Below are 16,610 nucleotides of genomic sequence, written 5' to 3' on the forward strand. Positions count from 1 at the left end.
AGTGACAGGAGTCGAGGACAACAAGAGGGCCTTCTTTAGGTATGTAGGGAACAGGAGGAAAACAAACGGGGGTGTGTGGCCACTGCTCAACAACTCAGGACAGCTGGTTACCAGCATTCAGGAAAAAAACTGAACTCCTGAATGACTATTTTGTTTTGGTCTTTCACCGGGCCAAGGGCAAAATCATGCCAGAGTGGGTACAGAATGAGCAGGGTAGGAATTACTGCCTTCCTACTATTACTGGTATGTGGTCATTTGAAAATATTAGACATATATAAATCAGCAGGACCAGGTGAACTTCATCCGAGGGTGCTGAAAGAGCTGGCCAAAGTCATTGCTGCTGAAACTTTTCCAAAACTCATGGTGCCCAGGAGAGGTCCCTGAGGACTTGAAGAGAGCCAATGTTGTGCCCATCTTCAAGAAAGGGAGCGGGGAGGACCTGGGTAACTATAGGCCAATCAGCCTAACTTCTATCCCAGGAAAAAATTCATCAAGGAGTCTATATGCAATAGACTTGCTGATTGTAGGATTCTGAATGACAGCCAGCATAGGTTCATCGCGGGCAGGTCTTGTCTTACCAACCTCATATTTTATGATCAGGTAACTCGCCACCTGGATAAGAGATAGGAGGTTGACATTGTATACTTTTACTTCCAAAAAGCCTTTGATCTCGTATCTCACGATGTTCTCACGAGTAAATTGGACTGTGGACTCAACCATGAGACAGTCAGGTGGGTAGGGAGCTGGTTGCGGGGTAGGACCCAGACAGTTCTAATGAACAGGTCTGTGTTATCTTGGCAAGAAGTGGCCAGTGATGTTCCACAAGGGTTGGTGCTTGGTCCAGTGCTTTTCAATATCTTTATCAATGATTTTGATGTCGGGGTGTAGAGCTCACTGGCCAAGTTCATGGACCATACCAAGTTATGGGGAAGTGCAGTCACGCTTGAAGATAGGCTGCAGATACAGGTGGACCTAGACAGGCTTGCAAGTTGGGTGGATTGGAATCAAATGAAGTTCCATGTTGAGAAATGTAAAGTGCCCCATCTGGGGACAAAAAACCCTCTACACACCTATGGGCTTGGCAATGCTAAACTGACCAGCATCACGAATGAAGGGAACCTGGGGTAATAATAGACCACAGTATGAGTGTGAGCAGACAGTGTGATGCTGTAGCCAACAGGACAAATAATACCCTGGTATGCATCAATCAATGCATCTCCAGCAAAACTAGGGAAGTGATTCTTCCACTCTACTTGGCATTGGTAAGACCACAGCTAGAGTACTGCATCCAGTACTGGGCACTGCCCTTCAATAAGGACATGGTAGGGCTTGAAAGATTCCAGAGAAGGGCCACACATATGATCAGAGACTTGCACAGCAAGCCATATGAGGAAAGGCTGAAGGACCTGGGACTCTTCAGCCTGAAAAAACGAAGGCTGAGAGGGGACTTGATAGTGACTTACCTCTACATCAGGGGCATACATCAAGGGCTCGGTGAACAACTGTTCACCAGGACACCCTTGGAGATAACCACGATTAATGGCCATAAACTCCTGGAAGACTGTTTCAGGCTTAACATTAGGAACAACTTCTTCACAGCCAAGGTGTCCAGACTGTGGAATAGGCTCCCTCCAGAGGTGGTGCAATTGCCTACTCTGGAAATCTTCAAGAGGAGACTAGACAGTCACCTTGCTGGGGTCACCTGACCTCAGTTGTCTTTCCTGCTTGGTGCAGGGGGTGGACCCGATGATCTTCTGAGTTCCCTTCCAGCCTCACAATCTATGACTATGAGAATCTATGAAATTTAGCATATACTATCTATTCTTATATACCATTCGCTTTTAACATTTGCATGAGAATATATTTTCTTGGCTACTGAAAAATCACTTGAACTACAATAACAGTTTGTAATCCAGTAGGAACCAATGCACAAGGCATTATGTAAAGCTGTGTATTGCTAGGAGAAGCTTGCAGTCCCATTAATTTTCTGTACATTCAATACCCCTTACAGATCTGTACTTTATGTCCTCGTTATACAAATTATTATGTTTTCAAGGCAGAGGTACCTGAGCTCTTAATTACTCAAACCCCAGGAAAGCAGATGAGGTCATGAAAAGATTAAGACAGTCCTAGAATCTGCACAGCTAGAATTATCTCCTTAGCCATGATATTATATTAGAAAATATTGAGTCTATTTCCTGCTATATAAAACATGATGCAATCAGGATTTCTCTGCTAAAACTGAGATAATTGTCAACTACATCCATCTGGCCAGAATCATACACTTGTCTCCCATTAGGAGGCAATTTGCACCATATTCTAAGACTCATTTGAGAAACTAGAAGTTACTTCCTTGTTTATTTAAAAATATAATGTAAACAACCCTATGATAATTACTGCATAAACTAACACAGAGACAGACACGTAAAGAAAGCAAGATAGCTATAAAATCAGTACAACTTGATTCTATCAGAGCTAATTTTATACAGTCATCATGAACATGGTGCAACTGTAATGAGCTTTTTCCACATTTCCATATGGAAAACTTTTAGAAATGTAATCCATAATGCAAGCCAGCAGAATGCTTTATAGGTAAATTACCCACAACACAGCAATAAATCAAAGAATGTCCCATCTGTCATTGTAGAAGCAGTGGGAGTTTATTACAGTTTGACACAAGTATGATACAGCTGGATAGACAGCACTTGGCTGCACAGCCCATGTTATCAGAAGAAATCTTTTTTAAAGATACAAGGTAAAAATAATCAACCCACACTAACGCTGACTCAACAAAAGAGAATCAAGAACACAATAATGGAGATTTAGGATAAGAGAAACAACCAAGTGAACAATATAGTAAGAACATTCTGATGGATTTATATCTTGATGTAACAAGAGAAGATTAGGGTTCTAGATAGCGAGTACAATGGATGTATATTTGGAAAGAAAAAAGTGTACATTTCTTGTTACATTCTGATATTAAAAATGAATAACTACTGTAATTTTTAAATGCTTCCCCCACTACCTCTTCTTGGTAATATTTAACACTATTTTCTACTTTGAGTCCTGGAAAGACCAAAATACATGCTGCATACATGAGCAGCAAAAATCCAGACACTGCTATACTTATAATGAATGGAAATTACTCAAATAAAAGTATTAAGAGAAACTGAACAAGCCTTTAGAAAGGCCCAGTGCATCCACATCTCACTCCATTCAAGAACTTTAATCATATTTTATGCATCACTGTCCATTATAAAGTGGACTGAGTTCAAGGTTGACCTCCAGTAGCTGACATTAAACATTAATTGATATGTCAAAGAGCTGAATCATGATGGACCAAGGAGCTTGATTTCACCCTAAAACTGCACTGAAAATATTTACAGAATGCTAAATAAAATAAAAAAGAAACACAGATCGATTCAATACCAGTAAATGCCTTTGTAACACAATATGTGTTTGCATTGATTTTTTTCATCTAGGGCCATTTGTAATGCAACTGCTACCAAATATCTTTTAAGAATAATACTTCATACTGATAAAGCACACTTGTATTAAGGCTCTCAGAGCATGTTATGGGATTTAGGCTCACAGAACACATAGGAATACTATGTCCATTTAGGAGACTATTCTCTGATTCCAAAGCTTCCACATGATAATATAGTGAGTTTGCTAACAAAAGTTTAACTAATCCAGACAGAAATCAAGGCCCATCCCCTATTATAAACAGTGATCATGTGGCCAACCAAAGATAATGAAACATAAAAATAATCATCAATGATTACACATCAGAAACAAGTTAATTATAGTGGACCAAAGGATGATACTCATATAATTACTTTTAAAGGAATTTATAGGAGTAAGCTTGCAACATTTCAATGTTACAATGACTTTAATTTTTTGGTATAGAGTCATAACCAGGGATCCGAGTTTTCTGTTTCCCATGGAATAAAGGATTAAAAAACTGCAGATTTTCCCTTTTATCCAAGAAAAATGTGGAATTTTAATGTTTCATGGAGAAATGCACAGATTTTGCTCTTCTGCAAAGAGCTCTCTGCCAGCTGGCAGAGTTCCAGCCTGAAGGGGGCTGGGGAGGCAGGCAGTCAGGCAGGGGACGCCATGTGTATGTATATGCACATGGCCACCAGACAGCCTGGAGAGCAGGTAAGACACCCTTCCTAGTGTGTCTTGCCTCTGCTTGGGGCTTGTGGCAGAGTCCTGCATGCAGCGTGGAGCAGTGGGGGGCAGCAGGGATCACCCCCTGCCAGGCAACACTCAGTGAGCACCAGGGCTTTTCTTTGAAGTACGGAGCTGGGACGGGTGGGGCAGGCATGGAGGGGTCTGGGGTTGTGGGAGCGGAGGCATCGGACGGGCTGGCAGAGGTCCCCCCATGGTCCCCTCCCCTCCTGCCCATGCCCCCTTCCCCTACTTACCAGCTCTGAGTTGGCTGCAGTTCCGTGCTGCAGCGGGTGGGGACTGCCCGAATCATCAAAGCTCTGAATGTTTTCTGAAGATTTGGAGAGCTTTGAATCAATTCGGACCTTTTTATTGGTCCCCTGATTTAATTTGGATTCAGAGATTCAGCCACCAAATGAGGCTGAATCTCTTCCGAATTGAATTACCACTTGAAGCTTCACACAGCCTTAGTTTTATGAATACTTGCAAAGCTACAGGCTAAAATTTTTCTCCAAAAATATGAAGAAATCTTATCCCTCTCTTAAATAAAATAGTATGGCCTTATACATAGTACAAATGTCAAGCATGCAAGGATTTGAGGACACTAAGACCTTGATCAGACATCCATGATTCACACGCTTTGGAGATGCTATATGTTTGGATTAATTTCCCCATATAAAACCCTAAATTTCAAAGCATTAGATCAGGTAGCTGTCCCTTGAGACTTGCTGGTCATCATTTGCCAATCTTGGATTTATCAAATTATCAACAATTTCCCTGCTAACGTCAGTGAGACTAAGGAAGCCGTTTACAGAAGTCATCGCAGATCAGTGCAATATACCTCAGTTAGTCACATGAACCAAAGAAGAAAAATATTCTGAACACAGCTGTGTGAGTACAAATATCTGACATGTAACTTTGATATCCTGCACTAATTTTCTTGCCAGAATTGCCTTGTCTACTTATATCTGAGCTACTATACAAGTATAAAAATCATGTTACCCTTTAAACTTCTTAGGCCCCTGGGAGACGTTACACTTAGGACACAAATAACCTGTTAATTGTGCCATAAATACCATATCACATGTTAAAGGAATTAATCGCACACCAAAATGAGAAAATAGCTACAAAAATGTCCCACAAAATACTCCTGAGGGAACTGCAGGGCAAGACATGTTCAGGTGCTGGGTGGCAATGAGCTAAAGAAGTCATCCTGACCTGGCACCTGAAGATACCTTGCTCAGCAGCTCCTGAAGGATCTGTTGGGCATATCTATTCACAGCTGATGAGACACAGATGAGGGTTAAATTGCCTGCATGAAAATATTGCCAACCTGGGTTGCAAGTTCCAGTTAGAATAATGGTGTGACTGGAATCAGTCCTTGATTCCAACAATCACATCCTGGCATGCACGTGTGGCAGGACACACAATTGTTGGGATTTGGGGATCAAATCCTATTACACAATTGTTTTAATGTCTGCCAGGGTCCTTAATGTACACTCTTTTAAAAAAAAATATGATATGTATAGCAAAAATCTTGCTCTAATAGTAGTAACATTTTGCAAAGATACAAATGTTGGTACATACATACACCTGTATGTGTATGACATTACATAATTTGCATGTGCATTTTACATGCTGCATTGCATAACAAATGCTTCTGACCCTCATATCAGTTAATTACCTGTCACCAGCAAACCCTTCTTATGATCTACAAATTAGGTTTTACTTCACCAGCATCTTTTAATCAAAAAACAAATTGGATCTTCCTATAGATAAACCCAGGATTTTAGAGAGGGGGGTGCAAAAGCAGCGCTCAGCACTAAAAGATGACTGTATCTAACATCCCCCAGTCTCCCTACTACCCAGGGTAGGCAGAATGTGTCATGGAAATAGCAGGCAGGTACTTTTTTAAGTCCACAAATGAAGTAAGAATCTCCTCCCAACCACCATTTTCCTTTCCCCTCTGTGCTCAGGAGCATTTCCCCACTTCCCATCTAATTTTCCCAGGATCAAAAAAGAGAAGACCTGGCCTCCCACTGCTGCTTTACCTGCCCTGCTCCAGCCAGCACTGTGGAAAGTGGGTACTTAAGGGAGCAAGGTTCACCCAGGGACAGCAGCAGCTGGCAGATTCCCTATCCTTGCACTGCTTGCAGGCTGACTGGGAACACCTGCGGACCTAGATCTCTTCAGGGAGACCTAGAACTCTTCAGCCTCCATAGGAGAAAGCTGAGAGGAGATCTAGTGGCTGTCTATAAATTCATTGCGGGGGAGGGGGGAAGGGGGGAGGCAGCAAGGTGTAGGACATACTCTGTTTACCAAGGGGCCCCTTGGAGTAACTAGAAACAACGGCCACAAACTGAGAGAGAGAAGATTTATACTAGACATAATGAAGAACTTCTTTACAGTAAGGGTTACCAGAATGGGCTTCCAAGGGAGGAGTGCTCTCCCCTACTTTGGAGGTCTTTAAGAGGAGACTCGACAAACACTTGGCTGGGGTCATACACGACAAACACTTGGCTGGGGTCATCTGCCCCCAGCGCTCTTTCCTGCCCGGGGTAGGGCGTTGGACTCAATGATCTACTAAGGTTTGTTGCAACCCTAAAAAATCTATTAAATCTATGAGGACTGAGCAGGGCGGGGGAATGCGCCCACTGTTGCCACTGCTGCTGGCCCTGGCTGGGTCTGGCTCTCCACAGGTAGAAGCAGGGCAGGAGTGGCTCTGGATCTTCTCCCACTCCTGAGTTAGCTGAGAAACAGTAGAAGCAGAAGATGTTGGGGAGAATGGGAGAGGAGGGAAAGGGAGGGGTTTCTGATAATGGAAGAAAGGGAGTGAGTGCCAAGAGGGTGGGATTTTTACTTACTTCAGGGACTCAAAATTCCCTGACTGCTGATTCCACAGTACAGTCTGAAAAGGGGCTGCAACCATGCCACTGCATCCCCCTCTGGATCTTCCTTAAACTGTACTGCCCCAGGAATGATTCTGGCACCAAGCCAACTCCCCACTCCTGCCCCCAGGAGTGTGACCTTCCCCCACGAAGGGCGCAACCCTGTGCAAATAGCCTGCAGAGCACATCCCAGCCAGCTCGGTTGCAAGGCACAAATGAGTCCAGGAGTGGGGCCTAGGAAGAATGGGTGGGCGAGGGATGACAAGACAGCGGGGCAGACTGGGTCCCCATGAGCTGGGGCTTCTTTCCTGGGGCAGAGGCAGCAGCTCCCCCAGAAGCATCTTCCATCATAGTTCCCATCTCCTAGCTACCCTTGGAAGCATAACCAGCACTCCCCACATCCCAATTTCAAACCCCAGTATATTCCTGTTCTGGCTCACCTGCCCTGTAGTGGCGAGTCAAAGCTGTGCAGGCAGGGGACAGCCAGATAATGTTTTTAGCTTTAAGATGTGACTACTCCAAACTTGAGCTAGTATTAACACAGGTCAAAAGCTGAGCAGCTCAAAGTGCAATGTGTAACAAGGCCCTAACCCATGCCATTATCTATTTGTAGGCATATTTTAGATGCTCAAAATTGACACAAAAATTAACATAAACATTTCTAAAGCTTCAAATCACTAAATAACACCTGAATAGTGAGCTGTGAGCTATATTTGTATAAACTTTGCTTCCAACTACTGTTTTTTCTCTATGCAATAGCATCTCATAAAAATATTGTTCTTTGAATAAAATGAATTAGTTTGCTTGAAAAGAGCCTAAAGTACCATAAACTAATGGATAGCAAGGTATCAAAAGAGAGCGGGGTACCCATTGGGATACTTCAAGTCCATGTCAGACCCAATCTTATTTCACAACTTGGTTGATTAACTAACGTAAAATAATAGCAGTGGTTCTATTTAGGAACATGGAGGTAAAATTAAGTTAGGAAAAGAGTAATCTCAATATAAGGAAAAAATTCTTATAGTTCAACTTAACCTGTTTTGCAGAGATAATAATTGTTTGTCTTTGCTGTCTTATTGTCATGCCTGAACTTGAGCTGTTTAATGCAATCTGGCTACATGGACATTAATAAACAAACCGACTGTTTCTTGAAAAAGAGTCCATAGCATAGTTTAAATAGAATAGGTTATTAACCATTTTATGAATGTACATTTCATTAAAAGAAATACACTGGCACTTCAATATTTTGGTCAATGTGTTATAATGGTACACGTAGTTATCTTAACATATTAAATAATAAATATTAAGTTTCAACAATAATAGGTTTCACTGAACTAGCGCTCAGAAACAAAATTGTTTATGATTTATATGAGAAATCAAGAAACACTTAATATAAAAATGTGCATCTCCTCCAGATGTTTTAATACTCTCTGCTGATCTATATAAATTGACTAGATTAAATGTCAATACCAGTAACCACTTGGGAGCATTAAAAGCATAACTAAAAGAATTATAATTTCTCTTGAATATACCAATGTGATCAACTCAATCCAAGAACAGGACCAAGTACTTGACATTTCAATCAGAGGCAAAGTGATGGAGAGCTCCCCTAATGAAGTTTCTGTTCTAACTGAAACTTATCTATCTCCCTTTATCTAAGGGCCCCTCTAGGGCTAGGGACAGACTTTCAAAAAACCTGAGCCTGAATTGATTCAATCTTTGCAGGCGAGTCTAACCTGGCTAGGCTGAACCAGTTTGCAACCGAACATTCTCTCTGGACTCAGGAAATTCAGGCATATGCCTGCAGTGGCTCAGGCTAGAAGCCGTGGAGTATTAAAGCAGCCCTCCCTTCCCTTCTGCAGGGAGCTGAGCTGAGATGGAGCATGGCTAGGTCCCACAGGACCTCTGATTAGGGAGGTCTGCCTCAACCATCCCAGGTTCTTCCCTGCTGGCTGCTCAAGGGGTAGGAGTGTTGCCAGCCCCAGCCTCCTGCTAGCACTCTGAGGCAACCAGGGGGGGCAATGTGTGCATCTGTTGATGATACAAAGCTTTTCAATCTCCCTCCCTGCTTCTTTATACTGTCTGCAGCAAACTGACAGGCAAGCAAGGCAGCAGGGGGCTGAGAACAGTGTTTATCACGCCATCAGCAAAACAATAACCTTTCTCCATTAGTTCAAACTCTTCTTAAACAGCTTACCAGCTGACCTATTGATTAGCACCAAAAAGCCCTAAGCAGACACTGTTCTGTCTTCCTGTCCCAGTGAAATTGGAGACACACAGACACCTCTCAGCATTAGCTAGCATACCACATGTCTAGGGTCCCTGGGGCTGGGATCTGCGCTGTGAGAGATGGGAGGTGAGGATTCCTGCTTGAGCAGCAAGCAGGAAGGGAAGCCAGGCAGACCCAGCTGTACCTGCAGTTTCTGCCAGAGCTCCAGCCAGGGAGAAGAGGGGAGGGGCCAGCTCTGCTGTGGAGCAGATAGCCCTGCCTAGCCCAGAGAGCATGCTTAGATGCTGGGGGAGTCTGGTTTATCTTAAACCAGCAAGAGGTCTGGGACAGACATTGCATAAACCACTTTGAGCCAAATCAGTTAAGTCTGATACTACATTCAACCAGGTTTATCTCAAACCAGTTTCAGCCATTTTCAAACTGGTTTATCTGTTCATTTGAACATCTCTTCTGTTACAGGTTTGAATATATAACCCCTATTCTGAAGGTTGATATAAAGGATACAAAGATGTTTTCTTTATATTGACATAACTTCTCTCTGTGTGTATGTATGTCCATACAACTATACCTGAATAATTGTATCCCTACTCAGGAGATACAGTAAAGTTAAATCAGTACAATTTTGTGTCTCAACAAGGCTAATACTGCTTCAGTTAAGCAGCAGTCATTCTCATTCATTATCATTCAAAGTTCTTTTTTTCTAGTCTGCTCAGTTTCTACTGAGCAAGAGTGAATATCAGGAAGCACACTTCCTTATGTTCTGTTGAGGGAAGAGGGATCAAACATGTACAGCACTCTCCCCTGATACAGTGCACCCTGATGACTGAGCTTATTTTGTTGGCTACAGCTGTTGGGGTCAGGTGCTGTCTCCAGTGTTAAGCATCATTTATTTTGCACCTGTAAGGGAATCTATATCTCTGAGTTTGCTATGATACAGCGGTTACATTTTTGTGGGAGTATTTTTGGTGATGGATGTAGGAAATATACATCAATATCCTTTCCCATACTACTGAAATCTTGCCATATCTAAGTAAATACTCTGATCTTCCTTTCCATCTTGAGATGGTGTCCTTACTCAACATTTGAGAAACTCTATGAGTTCTCTAAACTTCTATTGCCAACCTTTTATTTCATCACTTTGCACTTGACATGGCTAATCTTTAATACTGAAAGATATTTAAGAATTACCATTATGCCAAGGATTAGAAAATCTCTTTCCAGAACTGACATACCTCTTCCATCAAATCAAACATCTCTGTCTAAGATAGTCCTTCCAGTTGTCCTGCTGTGAGCTGCAACTTAACATAGCAAATACAAACTCACTTTCCTCCACAAAAACATCACCATCTCCACTTCTCTGTCTCTAGAGAAAACTCCACCATCATCTCCATTACTCTGATTATTTTTTATTTTTTCTTCTTGCTTGCCCAGCATATACAGGCCATTGACTCTTTGTCATCAACACTAGAAATTATTAGCTCCCTCCTCCCCCGCCCTGCCGCTTTTCTGCCAAATTTTTGTTTGAGTCCATATATTCCACATAGATAAAAGCAAGATTTTTCTATCTATTAGTTCCTTTAAAACATTTACTTTTACTGTGCCCAAAATAAATCAATTGTAATTAACCTGTATCATAATAATGAATCAGTATTTGTTATTCCCTTTCCCCTGGATTTATCTATCTTCTTATTCTTTCATTAAGAACTCCTTGAGATATCCCTTGGAGTATGTTTCTACAGTCCAAAGACTCAAATACACATGCTCAAACCAGATTTAAATTAGTAGGCTTCAGTATCATCATGAAAGCATGAAGCTTTGTATAAACTAGATACCTGAATATATACAGAGGGTCCCAGTAGGTTGCACTGAACCCTGTGCTTCCTCAGGCATGTTATGATGAAGACCCAACCAAGTTAAAGTTTTCTTGGATTTGTCCTGGGATTGCAGTCTAGATATAGGTTTATAGACTTGCAGCACCCTATGTGGCACCGCAACTGAAAACCACTCAAAAGGGTCAGATCCTGCAGTCCTTATTCCCACCAGAACAATAACAGTATTACTGCAGTCTGTTGGAACACAAGGGTGTCTAGGGAAATAGCAATATTTTCTGAGTATTTCAGAAATTTGCAGAAACCATTACTGACACTGCAGCAACTTAATTTTCCATTTTTAGCAGTTGGTTAGTAATGGACTCAAGGATCAGTGATTCACATTACACTTTAAACCTCAAAACACAATTATTAACTTATGTTTCACATTTTTAGACCTGCATATTTACTGACTTTTATGGATTCACTCCAAGGATGATTTGGTCCACCCGTTTTTCTGTATTTCTGCATACCCAATAAAGATCACTGCTAGGTTATATCATGGTAATATGTGAAGCTTTATTCTAAATTTAAAAATCTTGGTAATAACTTTTTGAAATAAAATAGTTATATTTAAAAACAATAATTACCTTCTCTTGGTATTGCCGTCTAGAGGAATCCAAAGACTGAATTAGGGCAGTGGCATGACCAACAAACATGGCATAACATGTAGCCCCCACAATCATACTCAACATGGTAATCCAAAGATCAGACATGCTGACAGGGGCCCGGGCTCCGTAACCAATGCAAAGCATATGACTCATAGCTTTGAAGAGTGCATATGAGTACTGCTTTCCCCAGGAATCATTCTGCAAGAAAAGAGGAAAAATAACTGAGTTAGCAAGGAGATGGACACAATATTTTTGATTGGTATAATAGGAACATAAATCACTATTCTGAAAGAACATGCTGGTAATGCGCCCTCTGTGAATAGGAAAAAAGATATTCCTTCTAAATTAACTTATAAAAAATGCTGGAAAACCTGTCAGATACTGCTTAGTACATGGGTAGAAAAAAACCACATCCACACACATGCACACAGTTCACACCTGTTTGCTAGCTAGGGCTGTGCAAAACAGAACCATTTGTTTTAACTTTTGTTTCACCATTTTGATGGGACAGTGTTTCATTTTGAGTTTCATTTAGTTTTGAAGCAATGTTCTGTTTCATTTTGTTGAAACTGTTTCACTGTTTTGATGCTGTTTCAACGTTTCACCAGTAGGCTATAATGGGGAAGCATGAAACTGCCTATAACTTTGTCCTTTCTTGCCTGATTTGGATGCAAACATCAGAGATGAGGGGTGGCTTGCCTTGCAAGTTTCTGATCATATGGGTGGCTCTTCAAGCCTGCCAAGTTTCAAGGAGATAGGTGCAGGGGTTTCTGGGAAACAGCACCTCAAAGTCTTGAAAGCAAAACTAAGTGTGAAGGCATCGGGGGGGGCGGAAGGGTGAACAGCAGGCATAGTAGCCCCTGCTGAGGCCACAAAGTCTGCCAAGTTTCAAGGAGATAGGTGCAGGGGTTTCTGGGAAACTGCAACTCAAGCTGCTGACAAGCAAAACTCGTGTCACGTGTGTGTGTTAAGGCACAGCAGGATGAAAACTGCAGGCAGTGTAGCCCCTGCTGAGGCCAAGAAGCCTGCCGTGTTTCAAGGAGATAGGTGCAGAGGTTTCTGGGAAACTGCACCTCAAGCTACTGACAAGTACAACTCATGACATGTGTGACTGTGTGTGTGTGTGTTAAGGCATGCCCTCACTGGTGCTGGGGCCTCTGCACGACATGGTAGTGTGCCTCAATGAAGTCTCCTCCTCCCCTACAGCTTCAGCTGGTCCACCACTTTACATGACAACAGGTAATAACTTAGTAAGCAGCACAGTAGCACCAGCAGCATCTCAGGCAGCCAAACTGTGACAGAGCCCTTCTTTCCTTTCCTGCAGGAGCTTCTTCTCCAGCAGCTACTAGAGAACTCTCCCTGCCAGCCCCAGCTCTAGGGCTTAGATGTGCCCAGGGCCCTGCTTCCTTCTGTTCAGCTGGCCACGGACAGGTGCTAGGGGTGTTGGTCTAATGACATGGCACTGCCAGACAAGGTTATTTGAGTCAATTTAATCTGATATCTTTTAGTAGACCAACTGAATAGTTACAGAAACTCATGAACTCAGTATAGACAGTGGAATTCTGACACATTACAACCTGCTGGACATCCGACTCTCTAGGTACCTCTGCACTTTTACCTGTGCTGCTGCATCCCCCTTCCCCTCACCCCAGCCTGTCCCTCATCCCCTGATGCCTTCATTGCCATTTTCACTGACTGGATTTCTTGTCTGCATTGCATGCCAGGCTAGCCTCTGGGTTCTTTACTATTTGTTCCATCCAGGAACAGTACACACACCAACTGCAGGTGCTTCCTTAGCCTGACAAAGGGTTTTTTGACCTGAAAGCTGGCATCCCAGGCAGGTAAGCTGAGCTTACCTGAAGCCCCACAAATCCACTGCAACCAGCAAGTCTCAGGCCTATCAAAGATATGACAGGTCTGGGCTTTCCCCAGCCAGGACTGTGTGCATGCATGTGGCAGCTGGAGGTTATGGCGCCTCCTACCTGACTTTCACCAGGGGGATCCTCAGTCCTGGCATTTACAGGGCTGTTGTACTGCCATCAGTCCCACCAGGCCTCCCAGAGTGAAGTTTTAGTGGTCATGCCCAGGACCTGGGGCCTCCTCTTTTCTCACAGCCCCAGTCCATGGCTCCAAGTTCATCCTGGCATCAGAGCTCAGCAGAGACATGTTCTTCCTCTGCTGGCTAGTGATGTAGTGAGTGCCCCCTCCAGGTTTGAGAGCGGGGCATTAAATGGTTTTTAAAAAATGAGAAAAGGAAATAGGTGCAGACAGAGTGAGAAGGGTGGCATTCACTCCATCTGCACCTGGAGCTTGGGGAACCCCAGCAGCAGGAGGTTCACCTTGAGGAACACCAGCTGCTCTACCAAACCAGGATCCAAAGAGATGTGGTGGGGTGTCACTACATCACGAGCAATGCTGAACACCCTCTCACCTTGGAACACTGGTTGGTGGACAGGAAGGGTGTTCCTGGGAAACTGTGGCCATATCTGGCCACATCTAGCTGTGACTTGCCCAGTAGCCCAAGGGGTTACACAGCAGCAGCTCCATGTCCTCAGCAAGATATGCAGCCACCAAAGCATGAGCGCTACCTGCCTGATGGTGGAGTCTGGTGCTTCTGGACCCCACCATGGAAGCCATGCCCTTGGCCCACATTGGCAGCACCTGTAGTAGAGAAGGAGACTGGCTGCTGGATGGCATGCTGGCATGGGACAGTGGATCCCCCTCTTCCACATCCCTCCAGCTCTGCTGCTCTACCTTCCTGACTCTCTTCACCAGAACCTCCATCCACTGATTCAGGCTTTGACTGCTGCATATGCTGCCCTTCACCCTCGGGCCATACATGGCAGCCAGCACACGAACCATACTGGACTGCAGGGGAGCAAGCCATTTCCTGATACCCTCCTTCAGCTGCCACACCAGTGCCTCCACATCTCATAACAGCAGCTTGCCCCAGACAGGAACATTGATCCCCTGGAAGCTCTCCATTTGGCTCTGAAGTTCCCTCACTACAGGGATCACCTGGCTAAGGAGGGCATTGCCAGCACTGAGGGTCTCGGTGGCTTCGAGGAAGGGCTTGAGGACCACCAAGATCTGGGAGATGGTATCCCATTCAGCTCTGTTAAAGGGGCCACTGATTCCTATCTTCCCCGAGCAAGGCCATCTCATGGGTGGCCTTCTGTTGCTCCACCAGCCTCTCGAGCATCAGGTATGCGGAGTTGTACTGAGTCTCCACATCCTGCATGATTTTGTGCATTGGGATATTCAGCTCTGCTTGTTTGTTCCACAGCATCTTGCCCCCCTTGATGCTCTGGTGGAAGTAGCCTGCCACCTTCCTGCATTTTGAAATGAGCTTGCTGGCAGTGCTGGCGATGTCACTGGCAGCCATCCCCCTGCAAGGTGTACCTGACTATAAGGTGGAACTTGTGTGCCACACAGCAGATGCCAACAAAGTTTGCATCACGTGCCACCTTCCCTATATTGGCCCCATTGTTGGTGACTATAAACCCATGGGTGAGCTTGCCCTGCCCAATGAGCCACCCCTGCACCAAGCAGTTCGTGGCCCCCACGATCTTTGTTGCTGTGTGGGACTCATCCATCTCCTCGTCTTGAAGGTGAGCCCACTGACATCCTGAGTGATTACACCAGTGTCCTGTGAGGGAGAAGTATGCATGACTTCCACCCTGGCTTCTCCAGATGTCCAAGGTGAAGTGTTAAGGCCACCTGTGGACCTGCCTTGTGCAGCTCTTCTCTCAAGTACTCCCTGCATGCCTCATACAGGGAGGACACCACTGTCCTGCTAAAGATGGTGTATGCGGGCTCTTGAGCTGCCTGAATCCTGGCTGCTCAACTAAGGAAAATGCCACAGAAAGCATCTCTCTAATGCTCCAATGCTCTGGGTGATCTCGCTCGCCCTTGCAATGTGCCCCACTTTCTGTCGGCATTTCCCCAACTGTTCCAGGGTGGCCTTCCTCTGCTTTGGTGGGATGGGGGCTTTGAAGCAAGAGTGGGACTTCCCTTTGGGTACATTCTTCTGGTGCCAGGCTGAGGAGGAGCAAGGGCAAGGGGGTGGTGCCTGCATAGATGCATCGTCATCCCCGTGGTGCTCATGTGTTTTGTTCCCTTGCCCGGGCTGGTTTTGGCTTGGCATTTCAGGCAGATAGCATATGTGGGATCATCTGCCAGTGCAAAATGATCCCAGACCACACTACCCACTCACTTCTGGGGTGCAGATGTATGTGTGGATGCTGCAGTTTCCCCCTCCTCAGCAGTCAGAGGCAGAGCAACAAGAGAAGCAGACTCAGCTGAGCCGCTTGCCTCCGCAACCTCTATCTCAGCCTCCTCTGAAGTGTCTTCTGGGGTAGGAGACCTGGCTCTAGGGGAAACTTGAGGGATGTGGAGCACAAGCTCAGATGATTCCCCCTCTGTCGCAGAGCACCCCCGTGCTCTGCTCCTAGAGGGGAGGAACTGCCAGGGAGAGAGAGAGAGCCCTGGTGGGTCATAACGAGCCCAGCTGAGTGTTGCCAGGGTAACGAGCCCAGCTGCGGGTTGCCGGGGCAGCTAAGGGGAGCCAGCTGCCTGTAGGAGGCAGGGCCGAACCGAGGGTGGCATTCCCCTGCCAGCAGCCAGAGAGGCAGGAGCTCCCTTGGCCAAGATATAGCAAGAAGCCTGACTTGCAAGTACAGCTCACTGTAGCCCTGAGAGGATTGGGCACTATGGTTTAGCCAGGAGGCTCTAGTTTATGTTCAGGCTTGCATATTAGACCGGAGGCTTGGGTGAGGCTGTAGGGGTTGGAGGAGGCCTCATAGGGACCCCAGAGGTGTGGGGCCCCTGAGCGCAA

General features: G+C 44.7%; 1 protein-coding gene across 1 annotated transcript in view; it reads right to left on the reverse strand.

Annotated features, from left to right (window-relative positions):
- The window catches only part of HCN1 (hyperpolarization activated cyclic nucleotide gated potassium channel 1), a 291,127-nt gene that overhangs the window by 76,261 nt on the left and 198,256 nt on the right, over positions 1-16,610 (reverse strand). Inside the window, exon 4 of the mRNA XM_006017294.1 lies at positions 11,753-11,971. Coding sequence (XP_006017356.1) covers positions 11,753-11,971 — 219 coding nt within the window. The remainder of the gene's footprint in view (positions 1-11,752; positions 11,972-16,610) is intronic.

The sequence above is a fragment of the Alligator sinensis genome, unplaced genomic scaffold (genome assembly GCF_000455745.1).
Source record: "Alligator sinensis unplaced genomic scaffold, ASM45574v1 scaffold573_1, whole genome shotgun sequence".
NCBI lineage: Eukaryota > Metazoa > Chordata > Crocodylia > Alligatoridae > Alligator > Alligator sinensis.